Below are 15,284 nucleotides of genomic sequence, written 5' to 3' on the forward strand. Positions count from 1 at the left end.
GGTCTAACGTAGTGCACCGTATAGGATATAGTGTTCCCTTTTGGAAAAGAACTGGGAGGAACTTGAGATGTTTCTACAACTTGATTGGAGTCCACCTGTGGTAAACTCAATTGATTGGACATGATTGGACACCCGTCTATATAAGGCGCCGCAGGTGACAGTGCACGTCAGAGCAAAAACCAAGCCACGAAGTCAAAGGAATTGTCCATAGAGCTCCGAGACAGAATTGTGTCGAGTCACAGATCTGGCGAAGGTCCCCAAGAACACAGTGGCCTCCATCATTCTTAAATGGAAGAACTTTGGAACCACCAAGACTCTATGGTCACTCTGACAGACCTCCAGAAGGACAACCATCTCTGCAGCACTCCACCAATCAGGTCTTTATGGTCAAGTGGCCAAACAGAAGCCACTCCTCAGTAAAAGGCACATGACAGCCCACATGGAGTTTGCCAAAAGGCACCTAAAGGACTCTCAGACCATGAGAAACAAGATTCTCTGGTCTGATGGAACCAAGATTGAACTCTTTGGCCTGAATGACAAGCGTCACGTCTGGAGAAAACCAGGTACCATCCCTATGGTGAAGCATGGTGGTGTCAGCATCCTCCTGTGGATATGTTTTTCAGCGGCAGGGACTGGGAGACTAGTCAGGATCGAGGGAAAGATGAATGGAGCAAAGTACAGAGAGATCCTTGATGAATACCTGCTCAGGACCTCAGACTGGGGTGAAGGTTCACCTTCCAACAGGACAACAACCCTAAGCACACAACCAACACAACGCAAGAGTGACTTCTGGACAAGTCTCTGAATGTCCTTGAGTGGCCCAGCCAGAGCCCGGACTTGAACCCAATCAAACATCTCTGAGAGACCTGAAAAAGCTGTGCAGTGACGCTCCCCATCCAACCTGACAGAGCTTGAGAGGATCTGCAGAGAGGAATGGGAGAAACTCCCCAAATACTGGTATGCCAAGCTTGTAGCGTCATACCCAAGAAGACTCAAGGCTGTAATTGCTGCCAAAAGTGCTTCAACAAAGTACTGAGTAAAGGGTCTGAATACTTATGTAAATGTGATTCGTTTTTTATTTTTAATAAAACTTGCAAAAATGTCTAAACCTGTTTTTGCTTTGTCATTATTGGGTATTGTGTGTAAATTGATGAGCAAAACAAACTATTTAATACATTTTTGAATATGCCTAATGTGGAAAAAGGGGTCTGATACTTTCCGAATGCACTAACTTTGAAAATGTGGCATTGTTTCAAAAGTACAAATTCAAGATTTGTCTGAAATTTGGTTTCCATGAAATAATCCTGTGGTTGAAATGTCACCCTCAAAACAACAGTTTTGTATTTTCCATGTTGGGCCAGTAACTGAAAGGTTGCTAGATCGAATCCCAGAGCTGACAAGGTACAAATCTGTCGTTCTGCCCCTAAACAAGGCAGTTAGCCCACTGTTCCTAGGCCGTCATTGTAAATAATAATTTGTTCTTAACTGACTAGCCTAGTTAAATAAAGATTCCACATCACAATACGTTGTCAAAATTATGTTGAAACAATGTTGATTCAACCAGCTTGTGCCCAGTGAGAATGTATTGCTTTTTAATTCTTGAGGTCTGTGTTTCTTAACTGAGCCCTGTTTACTTGTTGCGAACATATGCGTCCATTGTCCTGAGCCTGTCCACATTCAGATTTTGCCCACATTTTTAGATGGGTGTAGACGATTATAACTGATCATCTTCCTGACCACTTCCGGAGGTAGTCGGGGACGAATTGATTGGTTGGATGAAAGTTGTGGGCAAAGCTTAGTGACAGGTCAGTTTGTGGAGTTTGCAGGTGAGAGTCAAATAATGGAATGTCTCGAAGGGAGGCAGGTTGGAGGGCATTAAACACAAGTTTGCCAGTTCGAATCACAATGCACCTTTTGTTTTCCAACCTTAGCCAACATACTGAAGGGCAGCTGAACTCCACTAACTTCGCTGGTTGAAAACGGCCTGTTGCATCATTATTAGTCAGACATTGATTCTAGTGAAAAAATGTACTAAACTCAGCAAAGAAAGAAACGTCCTCTCACTGTCAACTGCATTTATTTTCAGCAAACTTAACGTGTAAATATTTGTATGAACATAACAAGATTCAACAACTGAGACATAAACTGAACAAGTTCCACAGACGTGACTAATATAAATGGAATAATGTGTCCCTGAACAAAGGGGGGGGGGGTCAAAATCAAAAGTAAGTCAGTATCTGGTGTGGCCACCAGCTGCATTAAGTACTGCAGTGCATCTCCTCCTCATGGACTGCACCAGATTTGCCAGTTCTTGCTGTGAGATGTTACCCCACTCTTCCACCAAGGCACCTGCAAGTTCCCGGACATTTCTGAGGGGAATGGCCCTAGCCCTCACCCTCCTATCCAACAGGTCCCAGACATGCTCAATGGGATTGAGATCCGGGCTCTGCGCTGGCCATGGCAGAACACTGACATTCCTGTCTTGCAGGAAATCACGCACAGAACGAGCAGTATGGGTGATGGCATTGTCATGCTGGAGAGTCATGTCAGGATGTGCCTGCAGGAAGGGTACCACATGAGGGAGGAGGATGTCTTCCCTGTAACGCACAGCGTTGAGATTGCCTGCAATGACAACAAGCTCAGTCCGATGATGCTGTGACACACCGCCCCAGACCATGATGGACCTTCCACCTCCAAATCGATCCCTCTCCAGAGTACAGGCCTTGGTGTATCGCTCATTCCTTCGACAATAAACACGAATCCGACCATCACCCCATGTGAGACAAAACCGCGACTTGTTAGTGAAGAGCACTTTTTGCCAGTCCTGTCAGGTCCAGCAACGGTGGGTTTGTACCCATAGGCGACGTTGTTGCCGGTGATGTCTGGTGAGGATCTGCCTTACAACAGGCCTACAAGCCCTCAGTCCAGCCTCTCTCAGCCTATTGCGGAAAGTCTGAGCACTGATGTAGGGATTGTGGGTTCCTGGTGTAACTCGGGCAGTTGTTGTTGCCATCCTGTACCTGTCCCGCAAGTGTGATGTTCGGATGTACCGATCCTGTGCAGGTGTTGCTACAAGTGGTCTGCCACTGCGAAGACGATCAGCTATCCGTCCTGGCTCCCTGTAGCGCTGTCTTAGGCGTCTCACAGTACAGACATTGCAATTTTTTGCCCTGGCCACATCTGCAATCCTCATGCCTCCTTGCAGATGAGCAGGGACTCTGGGCATCATTCTTTTGGTGTTTTTCAGAGTCAGTAGAAAGGCCTCTTTAGTGTGGTAAGTTTTCATAACTGTGACCTTAATTGCCTACCGTCTGTAAGCTGTTAGTGTCTTAACGACCGTTCCACAGGTGCATGTTCATTAATTGTTTATGGTTCATTGAACAAGCATGGGAAACAGTGTTTAAACCTTTTACAATGAAGATCTGTGTATTTGGATTTTTACGAATTATCTTTGAAAGACAGGGTCCTGAAAAAGGGACGTTTCTTTTTTTGCTGAGTTTATAGAGTGCATAGAGAGCATCATTTTTCATAAAGTCAGTATCTTCCAAAACTGAGATTTGAGAGACATAGGGAAGTGGTTACATCCCTAGATCCATTGGCTATTTGAGCGTTGTGTTTTGATTTAACGTTTGCCCACCAACACGGGATGGTAACGCCTAGCTCTTAAACTCTTGAAGGCATTCTGCCTTCTCCCTACAGTTTCCAGCCATTAGCTTTGCCCACGACTGGCTCATGTGAACTACAATTCCGACGCTGTGTTTTAACGTTTAGAAACGTCAATAATCATCGCTTGCGACACAGCTTTCAAAACATATGGCCCTTATCTTTCACCAGCGAGCAAAAATATACATTTACCGTAGCAGTTTCGTACAGTAAATGGGTGCCTCCATCCAATGAAACCACTTCCGCTACACTTCCCAAGTTCCGCTTACACACACACACGGGGGTTTGGTGCATGCTAGATAGCTAACAAAACTGCCCTATGCAGAAGATGCCTACTTCCAATGACTCTTGCGTGTCATGTAACCATGCCTGAAAGCAGAACCATTTATTAGTCAGAGATGTGCAACTGGGGGGAAACCTAACAGAATCATGGGTTGAAATTCATTCAATAAAGTTGTGTAGAAACATTACATCAGCCGAGGTCATAGTTTCCTTACATTTATTAAAATATGCAGATCCCGAGTCTAGATAGAAGCAAACTAAGCATTCAGAAATCTGTAAAATGTGTTAATCGTCAATCTTTCTTATTGCACTTATCTTATTGCAATCTTTCTTATCCTAAATATATACCAACATTATAATATTTTAATCAAAGGTGTTTTTCCACTAAAATAATATCTTTACCATACTGAATATTTGTGAGAGAGAAGCTTTCTCCCCATGCTGTGTTGCAGGGCTATTCTCCTGTGTTGTAGGGCTTCTATACTCCTGGGTGAAATGTCCTTTGACCACAGAGAACTTGTCTTTTTATCTTCTGGTCAGCTCTTCACCAATAATGTCAGCAAAAATACTTTTGCAGCTGTCTTATAAAATCTTAGAAACTCTATTGACGTCTGATGGACAGAGCTATGAGGATCACAAACGCCGGAGCTCCTTTTCTTCTTAAGCTCGAGAAAAACATCCAATCCCTGTTTAGAGTCCTCTAGCTTTAGTAGTCGTTTCTCACAGAGCACTGCACAACCTCAGGCTCTCACATTGCACACACACACACTCAGTCTTGAGTCTGCATGGCCCTCCTCTGTGACGCAATGGCGATGGACTTCTTGCGTAATGCTGAGGCGGCGGCCTCAGTGATGCCATGATAACTGTCGGTCTCGGCCGAGTCCTCGCTGTTCTGAGACTTGGTGGAGTCCTGGAAGTCTGGTTTCTGTCTCAGCGTTCTGTTCTGCTCCTCCTTCAGCTCCAGGTAGGCCCGAGAGAACGTGTGGAAGATGGAGGTGACGGGGAACGCCATCAGGAGGATCCCACTGAGGATGCTGCTGAGCGCCACCACCTGACCCGGGATGCTCCGCGGCACCATGTCCCCGTACCCCACCGTTGTCATGGAGATCACCGCCCACCAGTAGGTGCCAGGGATGCTGGTGAAGTCATACTTGGCGCCCATCTCGCTCTCCGCCAGGAACACCAGAGGGGAGAAAAGTGCCATGGCAACACACAGGAAAAGGAGGAGCAGACCGAACTCGCGGGTGCAGCGTCGAACCGTCAGGCCTAAGGTCTGCAGCCCCAGGGAGTGGCGCGCCAGACGCATCACGTAGAAGATCCTCAGGGCCCGGAGTATCCGCAGCACCAGGCCCACCTTCTCCAGGTAGTTGTTCCCGCCGCTGGGCTTCTCCCCTCCCTCAGACAGAGAGTCTACGATCAAGGTAATGTAGTAGGGCAGGATGGCCACCACGTCGATGATGTTGAGGGGCGTCTTCAGGAACACACACTTGCTCGGCGTCTGGATGAAGCGCAGCAGGAACTCCAGAGAGAACCAGGCCACACACACCGTCTCCAGGACAAAGATATTGTAGCACCTCTGAGAACACTCACCCTGGAAGACAGAGGAAACCGTGTTAAGAAAAACACAGTGGAGGAGAGAGAAGAAAAAAGTGTTGTTGAAAAAGTTATGGGGTAAAAGTGTTAAGGTGAGCAACAATTATAATGCAAGACATTGTTAGGAAAGGACAACACATTCACTATTATAAAACACTATGGACAACTGTCTCCTAAATCACACAAGTCAGTTGTTCCTATCTGGCTCAAAGGACCAGTTCAAGAGCCACCTCCTCTACACCAGCGTGGGGGTGCTGGGGAGAAGAGGAGAGGGAGGGTGCCAGACTCCTCTACACCAGCGTGGGGGGGCTGGAGAGGGAGAGCTGGAGAGGGTTTTGTACAGAGCAGCACACAAAACAATCTGAATGTCCCTGTTAGTTGATTGGGATCAACAGGAAAAGAGATCAGAGTCTTTGATCAAACAGCCAGAGGGAGATGTCAATTTGTCTTCCTTTGTATTATAAAATAGACAGGCAGTCTGTCGGCAGTACTTTACATGATTTATAAAGGTAAGAGGAGAGGCTTTGACGATTCATTGAGGTTGAACACTGACTGAGGAAACATTATTCCCTTCCTTTAATTGACAAGTCAGTTGGGCTATACAGTACAATGTACAACTCTTTTAGACAAACCACCCTGGTAGCAATATCTGGTCATACGTACAGAATCTTTGTACCCAAGATATAAATTACTGGTGTCCATCCACACCAGTAATCTCTCTCTCTCCATTAAGTGAAAATTATTTCCTTCCTGGGATCAGCAGGGACAAAGCTAAAGCCAACTATGATTATAAATATATTATACATATAAATATACATTATAAATATATTAGACTTTCATTTACTTCTGACATGCTGAAATATCCTTACTTCCTGTAGCGTAATACATTTTCCATCTGCTCTAAATTGGTCCATAAATATTATATAACTGTAATTACATGTGATTATGAAAACAGGCCCAGAAGGAGAACTGTGAGAAAGGGGGCGTAAAGCCATCTATTATTATTTATTTGTATAAATAAATAACCCAAGCTGTTGGTCTCTCCTTTCATTGCACTCTCACTCTGGGAACCCTAGCTACGCTTCATCAACATGTTTAAGAACAAGTGAGCATAAAATAATGTCTTAATTACTTTTGCCAACTTTTTGTGACTTCCCTCTAGTTTCCTTCCGTTTCATTATACATTCTACCCAATTACTCCTTAAATGTTATTAGGGAACATGTGTCTTTGAGCAGCTGTTGAGCTCTAACCTGTTAGAGAATCATCACTTGTGAATAAGATGCAAGAGGTGCTTAAAAACCAATCCAGTGTATCCTTGGAAACATACATGGCATAGTGAGGGAGCGTAAGAACAGAGCTGGGGGACAATTTAGATTCTCAGTATTCTAGTAAATATCATTTAATCAAAGCAAAGCTGTGTATCTGAAAGGCTTAGAAGGCAGAACAGAAATAAACATTCACAAATATATCAACCAGAGGAACATAAACCGTTCTTCCATGTTTACTAATTCAGACAACATGCAACCACGTCACTATGCTTGGTTATTCACAGAGCACAACAATAAACCCACTGGCACAGACGTCTGGTTGAGTTATCAACTAACGTGAATTCAACATGACGTTAACAAAAGATGCCACCATGACATTGGATTTAGGTTAAAAGTTGGGTAAAAATAAATAAAAAAATTCCCTTGAGTTGATGACTTTGGTAAATCCAATCAGTTTTCCACGTTGATTCAACGTCATCACATCGTTGTTTTTTGTTTGTTAAAATGACATGGAAACAATGTTGATTCAACCAGTTTTTGCCCAGTGGGAAGTGTGCGTGTGCACACGTGTAAAACATATTTACAATTTGGCCTGTTGTTGTTGTAGTAACGTTGTCCTTTGCTGGGAATCTTTCTAGTTGAGTAGGCTACCTCACCGCAGACCCCTGTCCCCCTTCCCCATGCCCTACAGTGCTCTGTGATACACAGACACGGCTACAGTGGATCAAATTAAAAACACACAATTATCCGATTCAGCAAACATGCTACTCTGACCATATCAGAGCTCCAAACAGGCGTGCAGCAGCCATGTAGCGTGTTAACCAAACTTTTTCCACTCAGGCCCCCCTGCGTGCGCCACGTCTATTTCTATGGGCACAAGCACTGTTCATGAAACAATCTGTTCACACCCCTCTTGTTGGCGGAGAGAAAATGTTGCAGGTTTAAAGTGGGGTGAGGAGACGAGTGTTAATATAGCAGCTATGAACATGGCAGCCATTTTTGAATTTCAAGACTTCCCCATCTGAGAACACACATTTATTTGGTCTAGATTCTCCACCTTCTGTTTTAAATAAGAGCTGTGGTACATTCTCTATGTGAAGGAGTAGTAATCACTCATGTTTAGGAATGTATTTATGTTGTGTATATATACTGTATCTAGGATCCTAAAATGTCAAGTCATTGTCACATGTAATTCCAATTAATTGACCTTTTCCAATCAGCTCAACCTTTTCCTGTTTGTTTTAATGTTAGACTGAGTGGAATCCCTCTGGGTACACCACATCAATCCAACGGATAATTGGGTAATATTTGGTGGAGACGATCAATGACTACAGCCTATATTCACCCACTCAAAAAAGTAAGCTAAAAGTTAGTTGAATTTCCAATGTGTTATCACATATGCTTTCAACCATTTAAAAGCACAGCAAAGTTTAAATGGGAATGCAATGTCAGATATTTTGTTTATTTAAACAACAGATGAATGTGTTAACACTTTGCTTCATTTAATAGCAGAACCAAATGACCTGGATTGCATTTGAGATTACATTAAAAAGAATATGGTGCAAGTGATTAATGCCATTCGAGATTTTGCGCAGATTATAAAAGCAATTGTGAAGATCTCCACAGACCTAAGACGACCTATGCATGCTACCTTGAAGATGCACCTTTATAGGATTACATAAGAAGGAATTTAAAGTTACAGTAACCTCAATGTGGCCATGGATGCGTTACTCATTTTAAGGTTGAGTGTTACATTCGTATGTAAGTTGATTACCTTTAGGCTATTTACTGTGTTATAAAAGTAATATTGAATTGTGTTTGGTTGACAATGCAAATATCAACATTTAAAGGAAATGTATCTACTGCTTGGATAGTTCCATCTGTACCACTGGCTTAATCCCATTCTTTAATTTTCATTTTTGGTTGAGTTGCAGACATGAATCCAACATATCTTTTGTTAACTTGACGACAAGTTAATCGGCTATATATTGTTTTTCAAAAGTGATTCACGTCTCCATTTAAACAAAAAATCTAAGTTAAAGAATAGGACTAAATCAAACCAAACTTTAAATACACTTTCAATAATGTTTAATTTGATTTAGTCCTATTCTTTAACTATTTTTGGTTAAGATGTAGATGTGACTCCAACATATTAATTATTAATTTGTAGACAAACTCCTTCAAAATGTTATAATTGATGATATATGATGTATTAAGTATGGTTACAATTCATTTGCTCTGTTAAACCTACCCTTTGGAATGACTTGGATAGCAACAGTGAATCTATTTAGTTTTAAGTGGGGATCTCATTAGTTATTCTCATGATAGCACAGTCAGTGACAAAATCATATCTAAGCAGGGCTGGGCTTGGTTAAAACCCTGGATGGGAGACCAAAGTAGATGTAGATAGATCAATTCTCCACTAGGTGGTGCTGCCCAGCCTATTGTTATTTTTTCTGATACTGGATATAATATTGAAGATCTGACGTTGTTTTAAAGGTACAAGTGCAACAGAGAAACCTTGTTTAAAATATGTTGACATTTCAAAATGGGAAAGCTGTTTTGAATGTGGCAGTGGTATCTAGTGGAAATCGCTCTGTCATTTCCCTTATTGCAAAAATGTTACACTGTTCGCTCAATTTCAGACTGTAGGCTGACACTTGGTAGTACATGTAGACTGTAGGCTGACACTTGGTAGTACATGTAGACTGTGGACTGACAGTTGGTAGTACATGTAGACTGTAGGCCGACACTTGGTAGTACATGTAGACTGTAGGCCGACAGTTGGTAGTACACGTAGACAGTAGGCCGACACTTGGTAGTACACGTAGACTGTAGGCCGACACTTGGTAGTACACGTAGACTGTAGGCTGACACTTGGTAGTACACGTAGACTGTAGGCTGACACTTGGTAGTACATGTAGACTGTAGGCTGACACTTGGTAGTACATGTAGACTGTAGGCTGATACTTGGTAGTACATGTAGACTGTAGGCCGACACTTGGTAGTACACGTAGACTGTAGGCCGACACTTGGTAGTACATGTAGACTGTGGGCTGACACTTGGTAGTACATGTAGAAGGTAGGCTGACACTTGGTAGTACATGTAGAAGGTAGGCTGACACTTGGTAGTACATGTAGACTGTAGGCTGACACTTGGTAGTACATGTAGACTGTGGACTGACACTTGGTAGTACATGTAGACTGTGGACTGACACTTGGTAGTACATGTAGACTGTAGGCCGATACTTGGTAGTACATGTAGACTGTAGGCTGACACTTGGTAGTACATGTAGACTGTAGGCTGACACTTGGTAGTACATGTAGACTGTAGGCTGACACTTGGTAGTACATGTAGGCTGACACTTGGTAGTACATGTAGACTGTAGGCTGACACTTGGTAGTACATGTAGGCTGACACTTGGTAGTACATGTAGACTGTGGGCTGACACTTGGTAGTACATGTAGACTGTGGGCTGACACACCTGGTCATATACAGAGCCTTCAGAAAGTATTCACATCCCTAGACTTTCCCACATTTTGTTGTGTTACAGCCTGAATTGAAAATGGATTAAATTGATATTTTGTCACTGGCCTACACACAATACTCCATGTTTTTTGTTGTCGTCATTTTTACAAATTAATAAATGAAAAGCTGAACTGTCTTGAATCAGTAAGAATTCAACTCATTTGTTATAGCAAGCATAATTAACTTCACGATTAAAAATGTGCTTAACAAGTCACATAACTTGCATGGACTCACTCTGTGTGCAATAATAGGGTTTAACATGATTTTTGAATGACTACTTTGTCTCTGTACCCCACACATACAATTATCTGTAAGGTAAATAATGACTCAACCACAAAGACCAGGGAGGTTTTGCAATGCCTCACAAAGAAGGGCACCTATTGATAAGGTAAACAAACAAAATAATATTTGGATGGTGTAACCATACACCCAGTCACTACAAAGATACAGGCATCCTTCCTAACTCAGTTGCCTGAGAGGAAGGAAACATCTCAGGGATTTCACCATGAGGCCAACGGTGACTTTAAAACAGTTACATAGTTTAATGGCTGTGGAAAACTGAGGATGGATCAACAACATTGTAGTTACTCCACAATACTAAGCTAAATGACAGAGTGAATAGAAGGAAACCTGAATAGAATAAAACTATTCCAAAACATGCATCCTGTTTGCAAAAAGGCACTAAAGTAATACTGCAAAAAATATGGCAAAGCAAATAACTTTTTGTCCTGAATACAAAGTGTTATGTTTGGGGCAAATACAACACAACACATTACTGAGCACCACTATCCATATTTTCAAGCATAGTGGTGATGGCATCATGTTTTGGTTATGCTTGTAAATCGTTAAAGACTGGGGAGTTTTTTAGGATAACAAAGAAAGGGAATGGAGCTCAGCACAGACAAAATCCTAGAGGAGAACCTGGTTCAGTCTGCCCTCCACCAGACACTGGGAGATTAATTCCCCTTTCAGCAAGACAATAACCTAAAACACAAGGCCAAATCTACACTGGAGTTGCTTACCAAGAAGACAGTGAATGTTGGCAGAGTTACAGTTTTGACTTAAATCTACTTGAAAATCTATGGCAAGACCTGAAAATGGTTGTCTAGCAACGATCAACAACCAATTGGACAGAGTTTGAATAATTTTTAAAGAATAAAATGGGCAAATGTTGCACAATCCAGGTGTGGAAAACTCTTAGAGACTTACCAAGAAAGACTCAGCTGTAATTGCTGCCAAAAGGATTTCTACAAAGTATTAGCTCGGGGGTGTGAATACTTAATTTAAATATGTCGGTATTTCATTTTCAATACATTTGCAAAAAAAAAGTAAAACATGTTTTCACTTTGTCATTATGGGGTATTGTGTGTAGATGGGTGAGAAAGAAAATGTATTCAATCAATTTCGTATCAGAGAATTCTACAGGAGAATGTCAGGCCATCCGTCTGAGCTGAAGCTGAAGTGCAGCTGGATCATGCAGCAAGACAATGATCCAAAACATACAATCAAGTTTACATGAAAATGGCTAAAAAGCAATACATTTGAAGTTTTGGAATTGCCTAGTCAAAGTCCAGACCTAATCCCAATTGAGATGTAGAAGGACTTGAAACGAGCAGTTCATGTTTGAAAACCAACAAATGTCGCTGAGTTAAAGCAGTTCTGCATGGAAGAGTGGGCCAAAATTCCTTCACAGTGAAGTGAGAGACTGATCAACAACTACAGGGAGCGTTTGGTTGGAGTCATTGCAGCTAAAAGGTGGCACAACCAGTTGAGTGTAAGGGGGCAATTACTTTTTCACACAGGGGCATTAGTGTTGCATAACTTTTTTAATTAAATAAGTATGTAATTGTTGTGTCATTTGTTCACGCAGGTTCCTTTTATCTAATATTAGGTTTTGGTTGAAGATCCGATAACATTCAGTATCAAAAATATGCATAAATATAAAATCTGAAAGGGGGAAAATAATTTTTCTTCACGGCACTGTATACTGTATGCAAGAGAGGAGACAGAGGGAGGGAACAAGCAATAATTGTATTAATTCAAGACTAAAGTATCCCAAAGTCTCATGAGGAGGATTCAGAGTAAAGAATATGAGTTATTAGTATTCCATTTACGAACAGAAAAGCAACAATTCAAGGCAGAACAATTTAAAGATTTAAAGTAATTTCCCCTTGTTCTTTTTCACCTGTAAAGATGGTAACCTGAAAGCTCAGCTCTCCATTAAATCAGCCAGAGATCTCCCCAGTTATTTATCAGAGAGATGAAAATGGATATAACAAGTCCTACATTTCCACAGACATTACAGGGGGAGAAATAAGCCATTTTGACATTGATGAAATTGACATCCCAATTCTACTCTCTGAGGAGATAACTCTGGGGACACATTACATAGAGGACACACACCGTTTTTAAATCCTCTATTCATCCAGATAGAGACAATAAGCAGACCCATAAAACTGTGTGTGTGTGTGTGTATGCATGCAGCTGTTATGTGGCCCCGAATCACTCTCAGAGCAGTATTAGAACGGTCAAGCTAAGTGCTTTAAAATCACCATCATCACCTTGGATTTGTCCTCTGACGCTTTTACACAAACCACAACATTGTTTCTGTTTCAATGGATCCACACCTGCACAGAGGCAAAGGGATGTGAAAGTTAGAGCCTAACTGGAGTCAGGAAGACAAGGGTTGTCGGAACATCTCTGAGCAGGTGAGACAAGCCTGTCCTCTGGACGGAGGAACAAGCTAAATTCCTGAACAGAATGTAACATTTAACATGGTTGAGGATGCCAGCTCTTAGTGTAAGACTACAAATGTACAGTTGAAGTCAGAAGTTTACATACACCTTAGCCAAATATATTTCAACTCAGTTTTTCACAATTCCTGACATTTAATCCTCGTAAAAATCCCCTGTCTTAGGTCAGTTAGGATCACCACTTTATTTTAAGAATGTGAAATGTCAGAATAATAGTAGAGAGAATGATTTATTTCAGCTTTTATTTATTTCATCACATTCCCAGTGGGTCAGAAGTTTATATACACTCAATTAGTATTTGGTAGCATTGCCTTTACATTTTTTAACTAGGGATAAACGTTTCGGGTAGCCTTCCACAAGCTTCCCACAATAAGTTGGGTGAATTTTGGCCCATTCCTCCTGACAGCGCTGGTGTAACTGAATCAGGTTTATAGGCCTCCTTGCCGCACACACTTTTTCAGTTCTGCCCACAAATTGTCTATACGATTGAGGTCAGGGCTTTGTGATGGCCACTCCAATACCTTGACTTTGTTGTCCTTAAGCCATTTTGCCACAACTTTGGAAGTATGCTTGGGGTCATTATCCATTTGGAAGACCCATTTGCAACCAAGCTTTAACTTCCTGATTGATGTCTTGAGATGTTGCTTCAATATATCCACTTAATTTTCCTTCTCATGATGCCATCTATTTTGTGAAGTGCACCAGTCCCTCCTGCAGCAAAGCACCCCCACAACATGATGCTGCCACCCCCGTGCCTCACGGTTGGGATGATGTTCTTCAGCTTGCAAGCCTCCCCCTTTTTCCTCCAAACATAACAATGGTCATTATGGCCAAACAGTTCTATTTTTGTTTCATCAGACCAGAGAACATTTCTCCAAAAAGTATGATCTTTGTCCCCATGTGCAGTTGCAAACCGTAGTCTGGCTTTTTTTAAATGGCGGTTTTGGAGCTGTGGCTTCTTCCTTGCTGAGTGGCCTTTCAGGTTATGTCGATATAGGACTCGTTTTACTGTGGATATAGATACTTTTGTACCTGTTTCTCCAGCACCTTCACAAGGTCCTTTGCTGTTCTGGGATTGATTTGCACTTTTAGCACCAAAGTACGTTCATCTCTAGGAGACAGAACGTGTCTCCTTCCTGAGCGGGTTGACGGCTGCTTTGTCCTATGGTTTTTATACTTGCGCACTATTGTTTGTACAGATGAACGTGGTACCTTCAGGCGTTTGGAAATTTCTCCCAAGGATGAACCAGACTTGTGGAGGTCTCCAATTTCTTTCTGAGGTCTTGGCTGATTTCTTTTGATTTTCCCATGATGTCAAGTAAAGAGGCACTGAGTTTGAAGGTAGGCCTTAAAATACATCCACAGATACACCTCCAATTGACTCAAATGATGTCAATTAACCTATCAGAAGCTTCTAAAGCCATGGCACACTTTTCTGGAATTTTCCAAGCTGTTTAAAGGCACAGTCAACTTAGTTTATGTAAACTTCTGACCCACTGGAATTGTGATACAGTGAATTATGAGTGAAATAATCTGTCTGTAAACAATTGTTGGAAAAATTACTTGTGTTATGCACAAAGTAGATGTCCTAACCGACTTGCCAAAACGATAGTCTGTTAAAACAAGAAATTTGTGGAGTGGTTGAAAAACAAGTTTTAATGACTCAAACCTTAGTGTATGTGAACTTCCAACTTCAACTGTAGTAGATTTTTATCCTGCTGGTCTAGTTGTTCATGAGTTTAGCTTATTGCTGAAACATCACATCATGATAAACTGATTCTGAATCTACATCTCAATAAAGAAAGTGTTCTGGGGATTTAATTTAATTCGTTTCATTTGCAGCCATAGTGGGAAGATCTGTGCCATCAGAAGCCTGCTGTTAATGGATATTAGCTAAATGGAAGAGGATGGTGGGTGGACTCCATTCAAAAAAGGTTATTAGCTCTGGCTAATGAAGATAGTTGATCTGGATTTCACTAAAGTGTTTAGTCACAATATTGTTCTGCTTAACAATAACACATGAAAATACAGCCCACAGCATAACCTACACACCTACAGCATGGGACTACACAACTCTCCTTCACCCCCCCCGTTACGAAAAAAGATCGCAGTCAGAGTGCAGTATAACTGCACCGTTTTCTTTTACTGCAGTCATTTTTGAAGTGTAACTGAAGTTAGAGTGCAGTATAACTGCA

At 41.7% G+C, this 15,284-nt stretch overlaps 1 protein-coding gene across 1 annotated transcript in view; it reads right to left on the reverse strand.

Annotated features, from left to right (window-relative positions):
* Positions 1–4,145: 4,145 nt before the first annotated feature.
* Positions 4,146–15,284, reverse strand: part of kcng2 (potassium voltage-gated channel, subfamily G, member 2) — a 32,467-nt gene continuing 21,328 nt past the window's right edge. Inside the window, exon 4 of the mRNA XM_014142320.2 lies at positions 4,146–5,536. Coding sequence (XP_013997795.1) covers positions 4,715–5,536 — 822 coding nt within the window. The 3' untranslated portion in view covers positions 4,146–4,714. The remainder of the gene's footprint in view (positions 5,537–15,284) is intronic.

Source organism: Salmo salar, chromosome ssa14 (assembly GCF_905237065.1).
Source record: "Salmo salar chromosome ssa14, Ssal_v3.1, whole genome shotgun sequence".
Lineage (NCBI taxonomy): Eukaryota > Metazoa > Chordata > Actinopteri > Salmoniformes > Salmonidae > Salmo > Salmo salar.